The following is a 21,804-nucleotide window of genomic DNA, read 5'->3' on the forward strand; positions in this document are numbered from 1 at the left end:
ATCAAATAATTATTATATTATTATTAATTTGCATGGTTAACTTCAATGGATTTCACAATATCAATAATAGGCTACACCAAAATGTTTCACAAAACTTTTTTCAAAGAACATGTGATGTTTAGAAATCAAATGGAGCTGAATACGCTGTCCAAACTGGTAAATGCAATAATCCTGTTTTTTTTTGTGTGTTTTTTTTAAATGTTACATTTAAAATTAACGTGTTAATGCCAATATAAAGGCTTGGTGGCTTGTACAATGAGCTTCAGTAGCCTATATCACTGACCAAAACATAACAACACTGCTATGAAGCTAGGCAATTGTAAGCATTGTTGCCTTGCAGCAAGAAGGTCCTGGTTCATGCTTACGATAACTGTTGTGATTAGCTCAGATTGAGTGGAAAATCATTATCAGGGCAAAATATATGTAGAAATAACTTTTTTGTTGTTGTTGTACAGAATACACTGAAGAGTTTAATCCATACAGTTGGCTTTTATGGGTACATGCTCATGTTGAAGTGAATGGAAATTAAGCAGTTATACAGCTAAAGTTCTTATATTTCCCAAAACTGAAAGATTTATAAAATACATTGCAGACATATGGGAAGTAAAAAGGGCTGTGAAAAGCAGTTTATGGCAGTAGAAGGAATGTATGAATAGGAATACCCTGCTATCAATAAATATATGAATATAATAGGGAAGCATGATTTTGGCAAATGTAAATGTGTTTACTTGCCCTTACGAAACAAAAATATATTGCAGTATATTGGAAAATGTCATGCAATACATTAGGCAATATATTCACATATATGGGAATTAATATTTATATTTTTCAATATATTGCAATATATTGAAAGCGGCAATCATTTGTATATTTTGCAATGTATTACATGAATATATAATATATTTTATAATACCATCAATATATTATTCCATATATTTACAATATATTAAAATATATTTCAAGTAATATATTGGTAAATATATTTTCCTTTCGAAAGGGTGATGCATGTGCTGAATCCAGCTCAGAAAATCTATCTTAGAAAATAACTGAAACCGTTTTAAATCAATTTTTAAAACGTTCTAGAATTCTTATAAAGTATATAAATGACTTATATTTCTAACATTTTAAAATAAATAACTTGTATTATTTATATACTCTTCACACTCCACCCCAATAGGTGGTGGAAATGCACCAGTACAGTAGTTTGCCAACCGCCATTAAACCTAGAAGAAGACGAAGAAGAAGACACGATACTGCAGTGAATAAGCATTTTAGGTCATTCGTCGAAGTTTTAAGACGTCACTGTATGCTTAAATGTTAACTTCTAACGAAAAATTTGTTTGATTATACTGCGTCGACAAACCGAAAAGTTCACTTTATGAGATAGAAACAACGATGAAGATCTTTCTGGAGGGCGTGGAAAAGTTTGTTGTTATCACGTGATAGACCTCTAATGTTTGATAAACTATTTCTTTTTTAACATCCAGTTGTTTGATTTTGACGTTCAAAGGTTATTTTCAAAGAATGCCTCAACCTAAATACAGAAAGATTGCTGTATTGGGGTATCGTTCAGTTGGTGAGTGTTTGGTTATACATTTTAGTAGGAAGTATTTGATTTGTTGTGTTGTCGTTAAGTTAGCAGAGTACTTGCAGCTGAATCGTACATTTTATTTTAACTGATTACTGGTTTCCAGACACTTTAAGGTTTACGTGTTTACAAATTCGCGTATTTCTGTCGATGCTGTACAGAAGCTTCTAAAAGCGCACCAGCTTTTGGCGACATAATGGAGAAGCGCATGGTGCTGGCAGGAATTAGCAACGTGCTTCATCAGTCAGCTCACACTCGATATGCCCACCAATACTCGAATATCATCAATCGGGTAGTTCTAGTAACATGTCAACATGTCTTAAAAGTGCTCTGTAACGCGATGCATTTCCTTTGTAACCGATTATTCGATTTGCTAAATAGATATTTCTGTTCTACCTTAAATGACGCTACGCTACGCTAAACGTGTCGATGCTGGCGCTGTGTCCATAAAGGGATTTAAAGCGCTGATTCTAGGTCATTTTCAAGGGTACGCAAAAAATTACACTGTAGAATGGAAAACAGTGTGGTGCCCTGTCAAAATTTTGACATAATACAGAATGAGTGGACTTCAAATATAATTTTTAATGGTTGTGTGAAATTGACGTACGATAACAAAGAATAAGCTGTGCTGTTGCAATTTCAGTCAGCGTTTCTCTGTCAAAGTTTGAACAATTGTTACGGTAGCAGTCTGTTGTAACTTAACTTTACATTTGAGACGATATGAACCGAGATTTATTTTAGCTCTGTCCGTGTGGATAATTCCCAAGGGTGTTGTAATTCGAGGGCTGATAACGTTACAGAAATGGCAAATTTGAAGAATTACTATGCCATAATAGAAATCAAATGGTTTTATCAATATAGTATTTTATTATTTTGCTTAAGGTCTTGTTTGGTTTTATACAATTTTTTCAAAATGTGAGTGGAAAGTGTGTATTTGTAGATGAATAGCAACCCATGTACACGTTTATCTTACACACCCTTCGACCTGTGAAATCCTTGTATATTTAAGAATAATAATAATAAATTTGATTTATAATGCATTTTATATTAAACAAAATCTCAAAGTGCTAAAATACTATTTGATGTAATGCCATCTGAATTGGCAATTCTTGCGGAGTTGTTTGCTGACTGGAGCCAGTTTTCTGCAAGTTGAGGGCAGCAAACTATATCTCTCTTTTTATTCGTTCAACTGCATGACTCACTGCATGTAAAAGTTCTGGTAATGTAAGTAAGGAATTGCAAATGTATTGCTCAAGATGGCAGTAGATTAATTAGTGGAAGCTGTGTGGTTAATTGATAAAATATGCTATAAATGTTATTATAATATAGTACTTTGTATTGTTAAATGCGTTATGAACAAACGTTTTAATCTTTGTACTTTGATACAAGGTCACACTGTGTATCAGTTCCATTATCATTATTTAACACAGAGAGATGCCGAAAAGAAATGAGCAGAAAGTTCAATAAGATTTGTCCTTCTGTATTACCCTTATGTGAAGTACATGGGTTCATTAGTAAAATGTACACTAAATTTTTTTTAGAAATTCGGCAGAAGGACCAAGGAAAAAGCCACTTATTCTTTATTATCCCATACACTATGTTGACTTAATGGAATCATACAGTATTGGCATTCAAAAAGTGTATTTTCACAGTGCATTATGCCATGTATCAAGCCAGTGTCATATTTAATGCAGAAACGCATCCATGAAAATGACTGAGAAACCTTAACCTTTAATTGTGCAGAGGTTGCAATAGGATGGCACATTCCACACCATCTGTAATTTATAAAGTTACTCAGTCCATTTAAAAAGAAAAAAATATTATTGTCATTACATGTACATTTGTTGTGTTAGACAAAGTCTTAATCTGCATGCATGATATGGCTTGATCAGTAAGAAGCTATATCAACAATTTTTCATTACTTAAGTTTTATTTTTTTTCACAGTTATTAAAATAATACGAATATTTAATGTAATTTAAAACCCTTATAATAGCTGTGACGTGTTTTGTTACAATTTTTATTAAACATTGATTTGATAATCATTTTGATTTATTTTACAACAGGAAAATCCTCCCTCACGATACAGTTTGTGGAAGGACAATTTGTAGATTCCTACGACCCTACTATTGAAAACAGTGAGTACTGAAATACTTTGCATGATTCTAAAATGCCATAATGGGCAAATACATTACATGTATTTATTAGTAGATCCTCATTTAAAGACTACATTTTAAGTTTTGTTTAATGCAGAAGCTTCAAACACAGTATTATACAAAAGTATGAGAGTGGGCTAGGCCTGTTCTGGCCAGTGTGGTGCCTAAGGCACAATCAATCATTGAATCGTTGGCACTTATGTGGGGGAACGTGTGTGTGTGTGTGTGTGTGTGTGTGTGTGTGTGTGTGTGTGTGTGTGTGTGTGTGTGTGTGTGTGTGTGTGTGTGTGTGTGTGTGTGTGTGTGTGTGTGTGTGTGTGTGTGTGTGTGTGTGTGTGTGTGTGTGTGTGTGTGTGTGAGGGGGGGATGGTGTCTGATATCTAATCTATAGTACAACATATTATAACCAGGTTTGTGTTATTCGTTTCTTTTTTTATTGTTTTGCTTTTTCTTCTTACTTTTTTTTTTTTTTTAGATTTAGTGCAATGTATGCCTTTTTCGTTTATTTTAATGTTTATGCAGGTTTAGTGTGCATTACGTGTTAACATTAATTATTCATTAACAAACATTATTACAAAATACAGATGATTACTTATTTTCAGATTGGGATTATTATAAAAAATAAAAATGTTTGTTTAAGGAACAATCAGAATTTTTTTATTAGTGTTACCAATGTGTTTCATTAAGCGATCAGTAATGTTTGCTATTGTTTAGTAATACCAGTCCCGCCAGCTTAATTTAATACGTTTCTGAATTCTATTGTATTTTATCATTCAGTTTTATGTTTGTGTGGTGACTGAACAGCCATGGTGGAAATTGTGTTATAACGTTGTTCCACCCAAATTCATGACATTTGGTCCCCATAGAAATTTCTGATGTCCCCAAATCAATATATCTTTCTGTTTGTTTTTAAGCTTTTAATAAAATGGTGTCTGTGAATGGCCAGGATTTCAATCTCCAGTTAGTTGACACTGCTGGACAGGTAAGACCCGCCACACATTTGTTCTGTATCAATCTTTTTCTTTTCTTCATCATTTTTCATACCAGTTGTTCCCCTCCCCTTTTCTGTTTAGGATGAGTATTCCATTTTCCCCCAGTCTCATTCTATGGATATTCATGGTTACGTTCTGGTATACTCTGTCACTTCAATGAAAAGGTCAGGGTTTTTTTTCTTACTTGCATTGTTATTATTCTTTTTTGTTTTGTTTATTCATACACTGGAATGTTTAAATGTGTGGTCTATTTTGACCCATTTTATTTTCTTAAGTGACAGGTTAATAATGCAAATAAACCAACTTGCATGCGTATGTAATCACTCTTTTTTTTGTTTTGTTTTTGTTCTTCATTCGTGGACTCATCAATATACCCAGTGTTGTTTTTGTGTGTGCATCTTTTTTTGTAGTTTTCTGACTTTGTTTTTCTTTTTGAGTATGCTCTATTAGCCATGAGCTTGTATGGACAAATGTGAAGCATGTGTACTACGACTGATTTGTTGTACTTTCACTTGGTTGTCATCTTTATGCTGTTTCAAACTCATCATTTTTAGTTGTTTCCAACTTCTTTGATCATTTCTTAAATTAACAGCCCTGCTAGAACCATTAGTGCAGTGAATTCAGTCAGACACAAAAGTGGGCGAAGCAGTCAGACATTAGGCTGGAACATTTGGACTACACATGCACAGTCCTTGCAGCAGATCCATAGAGGAGCACATGAAGGAAAAGGAGAAGTGCAGTAACCTACAACACTGATCAACAGATCTTCTACAAACTTACTAAAGATGTAAAAGTAAAACCAAACCCTCTAAGGATAATCATGAATGTCATCGCCATTTCAAATGTGCGATAACGTGTTTACATCTTACCAGATATGGACACGAGTTATACTTGGTATATGTATTAAACTGTTGAATAAGTTTACTAATTAAACGTGAGGTGCTGTTTGCACGAAACCGCTTTAAGGAGAAAATGTGAAACTTTGTATGCGTTTTGGCCATTCATTTACATAATATCTGCATTTTGGGGGCCTAAAAATGCAAACCTTTGAAAACTATAGTGTTATTGCTTTAGTGTCAACTACAAAAACTAATTTGTGAAAAAGGAGACGTGATGTGCATGCAGACTACAGGCACATTAGCCTGACAAGCCAGGCCCACGTCAAGCTGTTTGGTCTGGAAACTCTCCATTGACAGGGCTCAATCCGAGGGGCGGGAAAAACGGTTGTCTTTTAAACTCCCGCTGCACACGATTGTATAGCACTAAAACCAACCAGAGCAACGTGAAGCGGAGCTCGTTGATAGATAAAACATTCGCTGTATCCGGTCGGCAAAACTTCAAACACATCTTGCCTTTTTAAGAATGACTTCAGTGCCGTTCTTTTCTCAGAGAAAAGCTTAACTCCCAATTCTTCCAGAGTCACGGTCAAAGCTGATTCGACCGCCGTTCGCCAGCTTCTGTGTTTACTAGAAGCACGCAAGCGCAGCTCGGCCATCATTATGTTAAGCCCTGCCCACCGACTCTATACACAATGTGATTGGCCTGACCAGAGTTTGGTTTTACAACCCAGACATGTATTGAGAGTTGCTAGATGAAACTCGCGGCATATTAAATTTGCTGCCGCTAGGGTGCGTCTAGATTTCTAGGCTACAGGCACATAGTGTTTCTTTAAAAAATGGTATTGCCAACTACTGGCCTGGCATGCATAATAGAGCTGCATGATTAATAGTTGAAAGATCACAATCTCTATTCATACACCCACTCAATCTTATTTATAAATGACCATGATTCTGCTATGTCTTTTATGCCTGTGTCAAAAAAGCAAGCAGCAGCGGAGCGTGAACAACGTGTATTTTGCCACTGCTCATGTTAATGACAGGTGTCCACTAGCGTGAAGCAGAGCGAGCGTTTTCAATTCATTTCTATGGAAGTTGAGCTTCATGCTCATGCGTCAGCTTAAGCTCAACTTCCATAGAAATGAATTGAAAATGCTCACTCTGTTACGTGCCAGTGGACACACACAGGTGTTGCTCATTCTCTTAGGTACAACGTGAAACTGTTTAAAACAAAGACTTTAGTTAACCTTAGAAAGTAGGGTTGCATCACACTGCAACGTTCAAATCTGCATAAATAACGGTGATAAAAGTGTACTGGGATAAAAGTTAATAGTTTTGTTATAGACACAGTATTGATCAAAATAAGAGTAAATCATCTTTTTTTTTAAAGTTGCATGTATTGCACTGCTTATCGTTACGCCAAGGGGGTGTTTTTTTCCCCCGCGGGTTGTTTTCTATGTCCGCGGCTTGAAGCAACTATAATGTGATATATAGACCCATTAGTGCGAATTTTAGCAGGCAACATTGCCAAAATAACACACATTTTACCCCCCAAGCATAATTTTTTTTTTCTTCCGTAGAACCCCCCAAGAAGCTATTGTTTAGGGCTAGTAGTTGGCTGGTTTTGTTGTAAAAACTTGGCAACCCTGTCTGCACCTGCGCTAAAAATAAACGATCTTTGCCGGTGTTGTAAATAAAAATAAAATAATTTAATGATACACAGAGTACTTACCCAACATGATCATCATTTCTGAGAGAAATAGTGAAGGTGAATGCATATAGAAACAAGCTCTCCGTTTAAGATTTGAACAAATATAATCCAAGCCCCTTTGATGAAGCGCATGATTAAGTTACTGTTTATCATCGATCCGTCATCTTCTAAAGCCCGCCCTGATGATTTCATTGGTCCGAACAGTTTCTGTTCGGAGTTAATTACTCCTCTATGGAGCAAGGCCAAACCGTACTGCCCGACCTAAAAATGTTGTGTGCGGGGCTAAGTTCGGCTGGCATCCAGGCTACAGAACTGCATGCGTCTTGCAGAAGAACATTGCAGCCGGAGCTACTCAATTTTCCAAAGCATGTTTTTGTTTTACCCTGACTAAAGCTATTAACATTTTGTCAGAACCTAGTTTGCATTTTATTTTGTTTAGTTGTGTTGGAGAATCGCTATCTCCATTTGACATCTCCTATCTCCAGAAATCGTGCTTCTCAATTTATCCAGAATCACGCAGCTCTAATGTATAATACATTGCTTTAATCATAATCCTTGTGAGCAGGGATAGTTTTGAGAACGTTGTCGTCTGTAAAACATTTCTTTATGTAGTATATCAATTTCGTTTAAACATACTCTACTTAGTAGAGTAAAAATAAAACTGTTCAAACATTTCCTGTTTTGGTTGTAAGTAACCACTACAACCTCCATATACTGTACTATATATGTACTGTCATAGGTACAAATAGAATGCTGAAACCATGAGCACTGGCTCTGTCAAGACACATTTTACTCTGTCATGGTTGTGGTGCAGGTTACTGACTACTATTCCATTCTCAAACTGTTCTAGGCTGGAAAAATCGATTCCACTTATGCCCTATGGCAGTCCCACTGAGCAATGGAATAACATTGCATTACATTAGTATAGGTCTTAAGATATTAAATTGCATGAGATAGAAAGAATCTGCGGTTCAGTTTCAAGCAAGTACAGAAGAGAGTACCTACAGTTTACCGGCAGATATGCACAAGAATGACTACCGGTACCTTGAACAACATAATGCAGAAGTGCACTTACACAAACACTGACACATCATATTTGTTTTTGGACTGGTTATGTAGTCACATAAACGACACGTATTACACCTTGTATCAACTTCTGTAGCAGAAGTCTGTGTAGAAACAGGGCTGGTTCTAGACAGGCTTCAATTCGGCCAGCAAAACACTAGTCGAGAACAGGATTGGCACCAAAAATATGTTTAATTGTGCATTTTAAAGCAAAATGCATATTGTATTAATATGTGGTATTTTTTTTTTAAACCATTGTACTCTGATACGGGCTATTTTCCTTCTGATTGTAAGGGCCTAGATGCTGATCTGAATGTTTTTTAGAGGCCAGCAAAATGTAAACATAATCCGCTCTGTTTTCAGTTTTGAAGTTGTGCAGGTTCTACATGACAAGCTTCTTGATATGGTTGGAAAGATACAGTAAGTGTGATTTTTAAACTCATCTGAACATATGGTCAAAATATTACACAAGGTCATAAAACATGGTCATAAATATTACATGTTTACTCAGGGTACCTACTGTTCTAGTTGGGAACAAAAAAGATCTTCACATGGAAAGGTAAGCATATACTATATATTCACAATATTTCACTCCACCACTTGTCGGTCGGGCATACACACACCCTTCAGTTTTGACAGGCGGCATTATAATAAATCTTTTGATATTTGGACATGCTGGATGAATACTAATTTTACCCATGTAATATTTCCTTTCTGTCATTTTAAATTAAATCTAATAACTACTTCAAACCCATCCTAGTTCAAAGGGCATTTGTCTCATTTGCCATATATAATCATTATAAGCTCTTGACGAAAAGTTATCAAAATAATGTTGTTATTTAGCATGTATTGTCTGTAGTAGACACGCTTGCATATACTACACAAAAATCAATAATTTGCCTTTTTTTATCTTAATAATTTAGCCTGGGACTGGTCTATTTCAATTATTTACAGAATTGAATGATTACAAATCCGTTCATTCTGAGCCTCTCTTGGGAACGTATTTGGCACCCATTTTTATTATTATAATTAAAGGCATAGTTCACCAAAAAATGTACTCATTCTCAAGCCATCCTAGTTGTATATGACATTCTTTTTTCAGATTAAAACAGAAGGTGGTCCGCCGGAAGCTATATATTTTACTTAGCGTGATAATAGAGACAATAGAGATATTTTTTTCTTACAAAATCCCATTGGTTTACTTCAGAAGGCCTTTGTTACCAACCCCACCCCCCCGAGCCGTGTGGATTACTATTATAATGGATGGATGCACTTTTGGGGGGCTTCAAATTTTTGGCTGCCATTATTAAGCTTGGGAGCCAGGACAATTTTTCATATAAATTTTCATAATTGTATTCATCTGTAAGAAGAATGTCATATACACCTAGGATGAGCTTGAGTAAATCATGGACTAATTTTTATTTTTGGGTAAACTATACATTAAAGTACTGCTCCTAATTGAATAGGAAAACATTGACATCTTCAGACCTGAAATGACTGGTATCAGGAGATTCAAATGAAAAGAAACCATTAATTGTATTGTCTGTTAACGTAAGGTAGTGATGTGCAATTTAGGTAAAATACAAAAAAAGAATTTGTAATTAAGTTAACGTAACGTTAAATTTATAAACACTCATCAGTGTGATTTAATGTATTGTTGTGCTTTCATCTGTAATACATGTAGCAAAAAGAAGTTCTTAAATATTTATCACATTTCAGACTACAAAATTGTCTTCCAGACTCAGAAATGGTTTTCTACCATTTTGAAGGCAAAGCATTTCCACTCTGTCATTTCTTTTTTTATTATTTTATTTATTTAGAGTGATTAAACCAGAAGAGGGCAAGAAGCTAGCTGATTCTTGGGGTGCTGCTTTTATGGAGTCGTCTGCTAAGGAAAATCAGGTAACACCTTTGAATCTTGAATAGGAACTTTTTCTTGCCTACAGTTAGTTTAACAAAACATTTTTGTAGACTGATTATATAAGCATATATTTGTTTTCTGTACAGTTTAGAAATTTGTGTATATGTTCTCCTTTTTAAAAGAACATTCATTTTACAGACGGCTGTAGAGGTTTTCAAGAGGATTATTCTGGAAATGGAAAAAGTTGATGGAAACGCCCCATCAGAGGAGAAGAAGTGTGCAGTGATGTAAGGCATGCGGTAAACTCGCATGCTGAAGTTAAAAGACACATCACCTTGCCATTAATTATAACAAAGCAGTTCAGAAATAGGTCCTCTCCCGATTCATTTCCAAATGCGTCAACAAACATTTATTCCCAAAAAAAAAATGCAGTATTGGGAATTAAATATTGATGCTTTTTGACACTCAAATTACTGTAAAAGGTTTTACTTAAAATCTCCCCTCTCTGTTACCTTCAGCTTTGATATGTTGACTGACATTTCATGTTTAATCTGACAGGTACTAACCTGTCTGCAACTACTATCTCAATTTATCTCAACAATACACAGTTGTTCTCATTTTTATTTTTTATTTTTTAAAAATTGCTCTCCCTCTGACACACATTTACTAATTTTACTTTTCTTGTGTAACCAAATTAAATTAAATGGCTAGTCAGTTTAAATTGAGTTTGAATAGAGACTGTCATTAAGAAGGCACATATGACAACTCTTCTTTCCTAGTGGAGTATGTGAACAGTGTCAGTATATACTATATAAGTTGATGTAAACGGAACCCCAAAAAGATCCACTTTTGCCTGCCACTGATGGTTTTATACACAATCAAGTGACTGCAAGAATTGTATTCTTTCTAAACTTTAAGTATAAGGTAAATATGAGATCTTTAAGACGTTGTTAGAATTATATTTGAGAGATTCAGCCTTTTGGGGGTGGGGGGTGGGGGATTTGTTTTGCTTTGATTCAGAAATTAACTTGGTTACCTGTAAAGGTGCCCATGACATTCTTCATTAAATAAATACACTTTTTTTAGTACACTGCTGAACTTCATACAGACCATTTGCCATCTGTGAGGGCTAATATTTACATAGTTACCAAGGACCAGTCAATTCATGATCAACAATTTGCCCCTGTGGTGTCTTATATGAGCTTGATTTAAAAGCAGGGTCATCAACAATATCTCTGTAGAGTTGAGACTGATAATACACTGGCTACCAGAAGAAGATTTTTTTTTTGTTGTTGTTCTAATGCATTTGACATCTTTTGCATCATCCTCCCAACTTCCTATATTTAGTAACCTTTAGTGACATTGAATAGTACCTTGACATGAATACCGAAATGTCCTGTCCCATACTATATTGAATTAGCACTACTGAAGTCCAAGGGTCCTTTTAAATCGGACCTTCTCAGTTTCCTGTAAAGTTCAGGGTGCCAGGTTTTTCTTTTCTTTTTAAAAATTTTTTTTTGACATCCTTCATTATAATTTTAGGGTCTTCTGTATATGGATTTTTTGTATGTGGAAAAATAAACATTTAAAGAATGTGTTTTCTGTTTATTTGTTCTTCCAACTTTCAAGAGTTTGTTGGATTATCTCTCACAAACACCTAAGTACAATGACTCGTTGGAGAGTATGGTTTAACTTCGTCATACTTCTGTTGTTCGATCCACGCTGTGCTGGAAGGACTACGGACACCATCTTCTGGTGAAAGGCGGGAATTCATTCAGAGTGACGCAGTTGAATGGTTTGGGTATCCCTATTCTCTAGTCGCAGCTGCAGAACCATTATGGCAAGCCGTTTTAGCATTAAATACACCTTCGCATACTAGTCATAAATCAGTTTTGACTAGTCATAATTCCAGTTCCAGATATCTCCTCTGCAATTTTGACTAGTCCATATTGCAATTAAGATATCTACAATGTGATTGTGACTAGTCATAATATGGATTGAAGATATCTACAATGTTAATTTGACTAGTCATAATATACATTCAAGATATCTATGCTATTTTGACTAGTCACATTCTTCCATTGACTTCCATTGGAAAATATTTCCAGATATCTTCAAATGAGTTTTGACTAGTAGAAATTGTAATTAAAGATATCTATAATTGATTTAATACTAGGCATAATTCTAATTAGAGATATCTCAAATTACAATTGCACTAGTCATAATTAAATTAGAGATATCTCTAACTGAATTATTACTAGTAAAAATTATAATTAGAGATATCTCTAACTGGTTTTTGACTAGTCATAATCACATTTAAGATATCTTTAATTCATCAAATTTAAAGATATCTAAAATACATTTGTAGATATCTGCAAATAATTTATTACTAGTCAAATTATAATTGTAGATATCTTGAATTGGATTTTTGTCTAGGCAAAATGTACTCGGTTACTTTCGTAACCTTGGTTCCCTGAGAGAGAGGAACGAGTATTACGTATGGGAAAAACTCCTTTTCTCGAGAATATGAAGCAAAACTTTATAATAAAGGTATCCATGTAAAGCGCAGTGCCGCTGAACGGCCATAGCCCAGCGCGAGGAGCGCTCTGATTGGCCGGGCCATGGCAACTGCAAGAACCTATGGTGAGGCGGCTGAGAGGAACGAGCCAATGGGGGGCGTTCCAAAAGCCCGCCGAAAAAAGGTGCTTATATTTGCATACAGGAGGCTATATAAAGCCCTAATTTCGCCATAGGTGTCAGGTTTTTAGATCGACTGAAGCGATACCTGAGAAGCATAAACACGGCACGGAACGTAATACTCGTTCCTCTCTCAGGGAACCGAGGTTACGAAAGTAACCGAGTACGTTCCCTTTCGAGAGAGGTTCCTCGTATTACGTATGGGAACACAATGTAAAGCGCCGTGTGTGCTGACTGACCCAGTATGCCCAAAGCACATGTTAATAACCCCCGAGACACCGAAGAGGCAGCTATAAGGGGGATGAAGTACCGGAAGAGTCGGTTCGTTTGAACGGCTGATCGGACATAGTCGGATCTTATGATAAATGAACAGTGCTTAAGGACTGATGTGTACAGGCCAAAACTAAAGGCAATCTGTTTAACAGGGTCAAGATAGAGCCTGGATGGAGAGAAGCCCTGCTTGTAGAGCTGGAACCTCCAATTTATAGAATCTGATAAAAGTGGACGGAGAGGCCCAGCCTGCCGCCGCACAGATATCTTCCAAAGAAATGCCACACGACCAAGCCCAAGATGAGGCCATGCCTCTAGTGGAGTGGGCTTTAACACCTATAGGGCAAGTCAGGTTTTTAGACTCATATGCCAGCGAGATCGCGTCCACTATCCAGTGTGAGAGAATTTGCTTCGTGACAGCACAACCTTTAGTGCGGCCACCGAAGCAGACAAACAGTTGGTCCGACTGCTTGAAGGGGGAGGAGCGCTCCAGATACAGTCTCAAAGCTCTGACAGGGCAGAGTAGATTCACGTCCTGTTCACCCTGAGATGCGGGTAAAGGAAGCAGAGTAATAACCTGTGCTCTAAAAGGGGTAGAAAGCACTTTGGGTATAAAACCATGTCTCGGTTTAAGAACAACTTTGGAGTTGTTGGGCCCGAACTCGAGACAGGACGGACTCACTGAGAGTGCGTGTAAGTCACTCACACGTTTAACCGAGGCCAGAGCCAGCAGAAACGCGGTTTTGAGTGATAAAAGCTTTATGGTCGCGGTCTGGAGAGGCTCGAAGGGGGGACCCTTCATAGCGTCTAGAACCACCGCGAGGTCCCAAATAGGAACCGAGGGGGGGCGAGGGGGGTTCAATCTCCTGGCCCCTTTAAGAAAACGTACAATCAGCTCACTTTTCCCTAGTGAATGTCCCGCGACCTGAGCGTGGTTAGCTGCTATGGCGGCGACATAAACTTTGAGCGTGGAGGGGGAACAACCCGCGTCCAGTAGCTCTTGGAGAAAAGCGAGCACTTCTGTTGTTTCGCATGAGTGTGCGTCGATATTTCGGACGGCACACCAGTTAGAAAACACTGACCACTTCAGAGTATAGAGCCGCCTTGTCGAGGGGGCTCTAGCTTCCGCTATAGTGTTCATAACTCTGTCAGAGAGGTTTCCCGATACCAGTTGATGGGCCATACGTGGAGGGCCCATAGTTCGGGACTGGGATGCCAGATCCCCCCCTTCGCCTGCGTGAGGAGGTCTTTCCTCAGCGGAATGGGCCATGGGGCTGTGTCTGACAGCTGGATCAGATCGGAGAACCACGTTCGGTTCCTCCAGAGCGGGGCTATTAAAAGCACCGCGGATGCTGTCTCCCTGATTTTCTTGATGGTTTGTGGTAGCATCGCGATCGGGGGGAAAGCATATAGCGGGAGGCTGGGCCAGACATGGGCCAGGGCATCCCTGCGTTTGGAGAAAAATATTGGGCAGTGAGTGTTGTCCTCTGAGGCGAAGAGATCCACCTTCGCTCTGCCGAAGGTGTTCCAAATTAAGAGAACCGTTTGCGGGTGAAGAGACCATTTCCCCTGGGGGAATGGTTCTCCTGGATAGCATATCCGGACCCACATTCAGAATACCTGGCACGTGAGCCGCCCTCAGGGAGCTCAGGTTGTGCTCTGCCCATAAAAGGAGATGCTTCGCCATGCGGTGAAGGGAATATGATCTCAGGCCGCCCTGGCGATTTATGTACGCTACCACCGACATGTTGTCTGAACGAACCAAGACGTGGTGGTTCTTTATATGTGGAAGGAAAGCTCTCAGCGATAAGGCGACCGCTTTCATCTCTAGACAGTTTATGTGCAGCCGCTCTTCTGTTTCTGCCCACAGGCCAGAGATCGGCTTGCCCTCGTGCAGGGCTCCCCACCCCCGAGTGGAGGCATCTTTCGAGACCACTTTCAACTTCGTAACCGTGCCCATAAGCACGCCCCTCCGATACCACTCTGTCCTCGTCCAAGGAGCCAAAGTTTTGACAACGCTGTGGCTCACTTTGACGGGAAAACGGCCCCATTTCCATGCATAAGGAGGGACACGGGCGCGTAGCCAACGCTGGAGGGGGCGCATGTGTAGCAGTCCCAGCCTGAGCACTGACGATGCCGAGGCCATAAGGCCGAGCATTCTCTGAAAGTGTTTCAGGGGAACGCGAGTTCCGGCTTTGAATGAAGTCGCCATGTTCTGGACGGATAGCGCGCGCTGTGTCGTTAGCCGCGCGTTCATGAGTCTCGAGTCTAGAACAATGCCCAGAAAAGATATCTTTTGAGTGGGTGACATCGAGCTCTTGGCGATATTGATCCTGAGACCCAAACAGTCTAAATGGTTGAGGAGCCAGGATCTGTGTGTTAGTAGTTCTGCTCGAGACTGGGCTATCACTAGCCAGTCGTCGAGGTAGTTGAGCACCCGCATCCCTTTCAGCCTGAGCGGGGCTAATGCCGCGTCCATACATTTCGTAAACGTGCGGGGCGCCAGGGATAAGCCGAATGGCAGGACCGTGTACTGATAAGCCTGCCCCTCGAAGGCGAATCTCAAGAATGGCCTGTGGTGGGGGGCTACCTGAACGTGAAAGTACGCATCTTTCAGATCTATCGTGAAAAACCAGTCCCCAGGGCGAATGTGCGCGAGGATCTGTTTCACCGTTAGCATTTTGAAAGAGCGAGTCATTAGAGCTTTGTTCAAATGCCTTAGATCTAGGATGGGCCTGAGCTCTCCGTCCTTCTTCGGAACGAGAAAGTATCGGCTGTAGAAGCCCGACTCGCTTTTGGAAGGGGGAACGGGCTCCACCGCTCCCTTCTCTGTTTCAAAATCTCGGTGCGAAGCACGTGACTGACGCTGCTTCTCACCGAGGTCTCGACCACGGCGCGAAAGCGCGGGGGCCTGCGAACGAACTGTAGCGAGTAGCCCCTTTTTACTATGTTCACAACCCAATTTGATACCCCGGGCATGGCTTGCCAGGCCTGAGCCCGACATGATAGCGGCTGGAGCCGGCGCGGATAAGGGTCGCCTACTAGAGGGAACTCGGTAGCGCTGCCATTTTGTGCTTGAGACATAGAGGGGGTAGTGCTTATGTGTGGCAGCGTGCACTGTGGAGTGGGCGCCGGGACATTTATAGCATGGGTGGGAGGGGTGAATGAGTGTAGGAGTGCAGACTGATGTGTGGGCACATTTACTACAGAGAAAAGGCTCTTTTTGAGATTTATTTGGGTCGCCGTGATAACGGCGTTTGTGTGCAGGCGAGTGCGTTTGACAACGGGCTCGTTGGCTGCTAAACTGAGGTCGGCAGTCACCTGGGTGCAGGGAACTGGGAGACCGGGAGGGAGAGATGGGGGTCCGGCCGAGGCGAGACCTGACCATCTCCTTTTTATCCCTGCGGCTAGGACGGCTTCGGAGGCTCGGGGTTCAACACAAGCCTGGGTCGAGGTCCCCGGCGTTCAGGCCGACTGCTGCGGTTCGCGGAGCAGGAACGTTGGCGCGGTCCAGAAGAGGAGCGAGGCCGGGAAGGTGGCTCTGCCGGCTTAGCGGGTTGAGAAGGCGGGGGTCTACCTCGAGAGCGTCCCTGGCCTGAAGACGAGCTGGAGCGCTTAGGCAGGAAATGCCTCATAGCCTGCGAAGCCTTTTGCGCTTCTGTGAAACGCTCCGCGAAGCCCACGACTGACGGGCCGAAGAGACCGGTAGTGGAGATGGGGGCGTCCAAGAAGGAGGCTTTATCCGCGTCCTTCATCTCGGTCAAATTCAGCCAAAGGTGCCTCTCTAAGACCGTCAGGTTAGCCATATTTTTCCCAATGGCTTGTGCAGTGGCTTTAGTGGCGCGAAGGGCCAAGTCCGTCGCGCTGCGAAGGTCCTTCAAAACCTCGGAGTCGGGGACAGACTCATCCAAGGAGCGGAGAAGTCTGGCCTGGAACACCTGAAGGACAGCCATGGTGTGAAGGGCCGCGGAAGCCTGGCCAGCGGAGGCATATGCCCGGCCAGCGAGAGCAGAAGTGGTGCGGCAGGGCTTGGACGGGTGCTGAGCCCTGGACTGCCATCCTCTGGAGGAGGAGGGCGGGCAGAGGTGCGCGGCGACAGCCTCCTCGAGGGGGGGAAGAGACTCATAGCCTTTTTCCTTAGCGCCGTCGACGATGGAGAGCGCTGGGGAAAAGGCGGATCTAGCGCGAGCAGAGTAGGGCGACTTCCGCGACTTCGTAAGCTCGTCGTGTACCTCAGGGAAGAAAGGCGCGGGCTTCTGAGGAGAAGAGAGGCGGCGGCTTTCCAGGAACCACTCGTCCAATCTGCTGCGCGTCGGCTCATCGGGCTGGGACCACTCGAGCCCGAGGTCTTCCACGGCCCTAGAGAGCACGCGGATGAGTTCCGCGTCAACATTAGATTTGGCGCTCGTGGCGGTCTGCGTCGAAGCGGGGGGCTCCGAGACAGAAGCTGACCACTCGCTACCAGAAGCGGCTGTGGAGAGGCTGTCCTCATCATCCTCTGGCGACGGGCCACCGAAGGAAACCGAACAGGCCGCTGCATGAGAGGGACGCTGTTCCTCCTGGGTGAAGGTGACCGGCGATGGCGAGGCACGCGGGGAGTCATCCGGCGTGCAGTCGCCAGACCGTTCCGGCAGTCTCTGGTCGCTGCGTTTCTTGCGGCGCGGCCCAGCGGCAGGAGGAGGGACCTGGTCGAAGGTGGCGAGGCGAGCCCGAAGGGTCTGCAGCGCCATCTCATCACACTCGGGGCAGCCGCCCTGAGAGAGCGCGAGCTGCGCGTGGTCCCGTCCAAGGCATGCCACACAGATGACATGACGGTCGCCGCCAAGGAGAGGAGCTCTGCAAGAGCCGCAGGAAATGCGAGGCATTTGAAACAACGCCCCGCGCTCTTTTAGGAGAAGAGAAGTAAAAAGGATACGATCGCCGGATGGCGTAGCTGGAACGGCAGAGAAGGCGGAGAGGGAGTCCGTCGTCCTCAGCTGCAGGTTCCGCTGGTGCTTTTTCGACGGCGGTTGCTTCTTCCGGAGGTCAGCGAAGGTATCGCTGAAGGAGATAAAATCTGACACCTATGGCGGAATTAGGGCTTTATATAGCCTCCTGTATGCAAATATAAGCACCTTTTTTCGGCGGGCTTTTGGAACGCCCCCCATTGGCTCGTTCCTCTCAGCCGCCTCGCCATAGGTTCCTGCAGTTGCCGTGTCCCGGCCAATCAGAGCGCTCCTCGCGCTGGGCTATGGCCGTTCAGCGGCACTGCGCTTTACATGGATACCTTTATTATAAAGTTTTGCTTCATATTCTCGAGAAAAGGAGTTTTTCCCATACGTAATACGAGGAACCTCTCTCGAAAGGGAACTTAATACAAGATATCTTGAATTGGAATTCTTCCTAGTCAAAACTCATTTAAAGATATCTGCAATTTAATTATAGATATCTCTGTCTGATTTTTGACTAGAACGATCTTTCTTTGGAGATATCTGCAATTAGCTTTGTGACTAGGAAGAATATAAATGTAGATATCTGGAATTAACATTCTGACTAGTCAAAACTCCTTTATAGATATCTTAAACATGCATGCAAATATGCCTTAGCTAAGCCACACCTTAAACATTTTATTAACCAATCCTACCGCAGAAACCGTTGCCATTTTGTTTAAGAATTGTATAATAAAAGTCCTGCGTCTTTGGTCATTTTAAGCTTCTTTATAGAGAAGGAAATCAAACGTATGAAAATAAAAATGTACCTGGGACGTGTAAACGTGACATATAATATGCTGAGAAGATCAAGAAAGTTGTTGTCTTATTCTAGGCTATATATTAAAGTAATAAATAATGTTGAGATGTGCATGCTGTGGATTAAATTGTGATAGTTTTTATTCCCAAACGAACACATTTAAAGCTAAGCATTTGGCCTTATTTCTGGTGCAACATTACATATGTTATAATTTTAAAATAACTTTTCAACACACTGGTGCTCATCACTCAACACAGCAGAATATCACATCGCAGATCTTTTGCTATAATACAACACACCACTCCCACCTTGTGGATTATTACCTTTATGACACGAGTAAACACAACGCAATGTACTAATCAATGTAATCAGTTGTTGCATCATGTCAATGTTATTTAAACATTTATTAACCTTTAAAATCATTCTTAAATGTTTTCGACTGGGTCTGCTGGAGACATTTAATCATATGCATCCAAATGTTGTCACTCGTCGATTATTGGTGGAAAATTTCCTCACGTCACAACCCTACACAACAGCGCAGATTTGACTAGGAGCGGGTACAATTCAGATATCTTAAAATAGAGTTGTATGGAAGGCCGTTTCAGCATAAAAACGTTCCAGCGTTACTCGTGGTAATTATATTTTTACTAGTAACAATTCAATTAAAGAGCTCTATAATTCAATTTGTACTAGTAACAATTACAATTATAGAGCTCTATAATTCAATTTTTACTAGTAACAATTATGATTGTAGAGCTCTCTAATTGTATTATTACTAGTAACAGTTATGATTATAGAGCTCTCTAATTCAATTGTTACTAGTAACAATTCCAATTAGAGAGCTCTACAATTCATTTATTACTAGTCATATGTCTCCATTGACTTCCATTCATTTTTAATTATAGAGCTCTGTAATTCAATTGTTACTAGTAACAATTGGGATTATAGAGCTCTCTAATTGAATTGTTACTAGTAACAATTACAATTGTAGAGCTCTATAATTGAATTGTTACTAGTAACAATTGGGATTATAGAGCTCTGTAATTCAATTGTTACTAGTAACAATTACGATTAGAGAGCTCTCTAATTGAATTCTTACTAGTAACAATTGAATTACAGAGCTCTTCAAATTTTACAAATACTTACATTTTCCCACTTTAATATTTCATGTTTGACTAGCCTGTTAGGGTTAATTTTAGAGTTAGCATTAAAAAATCTCAAATATCACCTGATTAAATTGTATAAATCCTGAAAAGTTTCCATCAGAATGAATTATGAGCGGTTCAGAAATGACATACAATAAACCTACTTTTTCTCATAGGTATTTATCTCGTAAGTATTTCTCATATTTACCTTGATATATATCCAATGTATTAACCTCTGCTGTCTCTGCCATTCTTTCATTTAGGCATGTGGCTTCCTCTCGAGTGTCAGTTACTATAGTTAATGAGTATACAAATCTAGAACACTGAGACTGGGATTGCATGCAGAGGTGTGTAAATGACAGTGAACCCAAGAGACAAGTGACATATATATATATATATATATATATATATATATATATATATACTAGATGAGGTTGAAGACTCAAAGTTTGGCCTAGGGACAGAGGCAAAATAGGGGAAAAAAACGCATATAAAAATGCCTCCTATTTATAAAACAACAGAATTGAACAATGAATTTTTTAGTATAGGCCTATAGGTTCCCCTGCACATGTAGTAAGTGTGAAAGAAGAAGAAAAGTGGAAATGTTTTTTTTAGTTTTTTTTTATATCTGTCAAGGACAGAAAAAGTACCATAGTTGGAGAATCACCCTAATATGTCTTGTTCATGTTTGTTCAAGGTAAATGGAGTAAAAGTGAGGGTGCTACATATGCCATAGTAAGTATTTTTAGTTTAGTGTTTCTGTTTCCCAAAGAATGCTAGGAAGAACGTTCCAGAGTTTAGGTAGTAGGTAAATGGGAAAAGGATTAACCAGCTGCAGTTGATTTTGATATTCTATGATCAAAAATTTTTATGACGGTATTTTTCTAAATTATATTGGTTTCGCCGTATATGACAGTATTTGTGTTTCTATGCATGACCAGGTGTTAACCACATTTTCTACTGATTGAGAGAGGAAATACTGCAGTAGATTGACTAGAATGCACTATTTTACTGTCAGGAGTGAATATTGTAGAAAAATTCCACACTAGAGTTAATACAGAGCTTGCAATACACTACAGAATTATGCAACTTATTACATGCATGAATATTAAAATATGACCACAGAGAGAAAAAAAAACAGAGTTGAGGGCACCCTAAGTATTTAAAAAATGTAACAATATATAACAACAAACTGCCAACACGAGGGAGAAACGCGGAGGAATATTTAAAAGGTCTAGGATTTTCAATACATTTGAACAGTGGCCGATTTAGTCCAAGATTAACATGGCAATCGCCCTCTTCACATTCAACACAGTGCCATTGAGTGTTAAAACGCGAAAGACGAAGCTTGAATTTATGGGTATGTCCCTCTTTGGCTAATGTACTTGCAAGATGGAGGCGACCATAGTGGATGTTGAGTGTAGCCTACTCATTCAATCTCACATTGCACTGCAATAAGTACAGCCGATGTACACACAACAGCTGTCCCACTTCACACACTCATTTTCATTCACTCCTTCAAGTGAACTATTAGTGGATAACGTAGGGAAAAGTGAATGTGGGCTTCAGTGGGCGATTTAATTCGGATTCAGCCTTGCGATCTCTGCTGTGCTCTCACAACAGTGCAACAGTGAAAAGGGACCCTTCTATAAACAGTGTTGCGCTGCGTTCAGAACCTTGTTTGCGTTCATATACGGTATTCGGTATGAACCGGTATACCGCCCAGCACTACTAGGTATATCAACTGGCCAGAGTTTT

At 40.4% G+C, this 21,804-nt stretch overlaps 1 protein-coding gene across 1 annotated transcript; it reads left to right on the forward strand.

Annotated features, from left to right (window-relative positions):
• The first annotated feature begins 1,220 nt into the window (after positions 1–1,220).
• Positions 1,221–11,804, forward strand: rhebl1 (Ras homolog, mTORC1 binding like 1). Its single transcript, XM_067459388.1, has 8 exons — positions 1,221–1,576; positions 3,653–3,724; positions 4,657–4,724; positions 4,816–4,898; positions 8,710–8,766; positions 8,858–8,905; positions 10,167–10,248; positions 10,406–11,804. The coding sequence occupies exons 1-8, from the start codon at positions 1,525–1,527 to the stop codon at positions 10,496–10,498; spliced, it is 555 nt and encodes a 184-aa protein (XP_067315489.1). The 5' UTR covers positions 1,221–1,524; the 3' UTR covers positions 10,499–11,804.
• Positions 11,805–21,804: the final 10,000 nt, after the last annotated feature.

Source organism: Pseudorasbora parva, chromosome 12, assembly GCF_024679245.1.
Source record: "Pseudorasbora parva isolate DD20220531a chromosome 12, ASM2467924v1, whole genome shotgun sequence".
NCBI lineage: Eukaryota > Metazoa > Chordata > Actinopteri > Cypriniformes > Gobionidae > Pseudorasbora > Pseudorasbora parva.

Excerpts from the sequence above, each read along its gene's own strand:
- rhebl1 (XM_067459388.1), top strand. The coding sequence starts at position 1,525 with ATGCCTCAACCTAAATACAGAAAGATTGCTGTATTGGGGTATCGTTCA. Across the intron at positions 4,725-4,815 it reads TAGTTGACACTGCTGGACAG|GATGAGTATTCCATTTTCCC; the intron begins GTAAGACCCGCC and ends TTTTCTGTTTAG. Across the intron at positions 8,906-10,166 it reads AAAGATCTTCACATGGAAAG|AGTGATTAAACCAGAAGAGG; the intron begins GTAAGCATATAC and ends TTATTTATTTAG.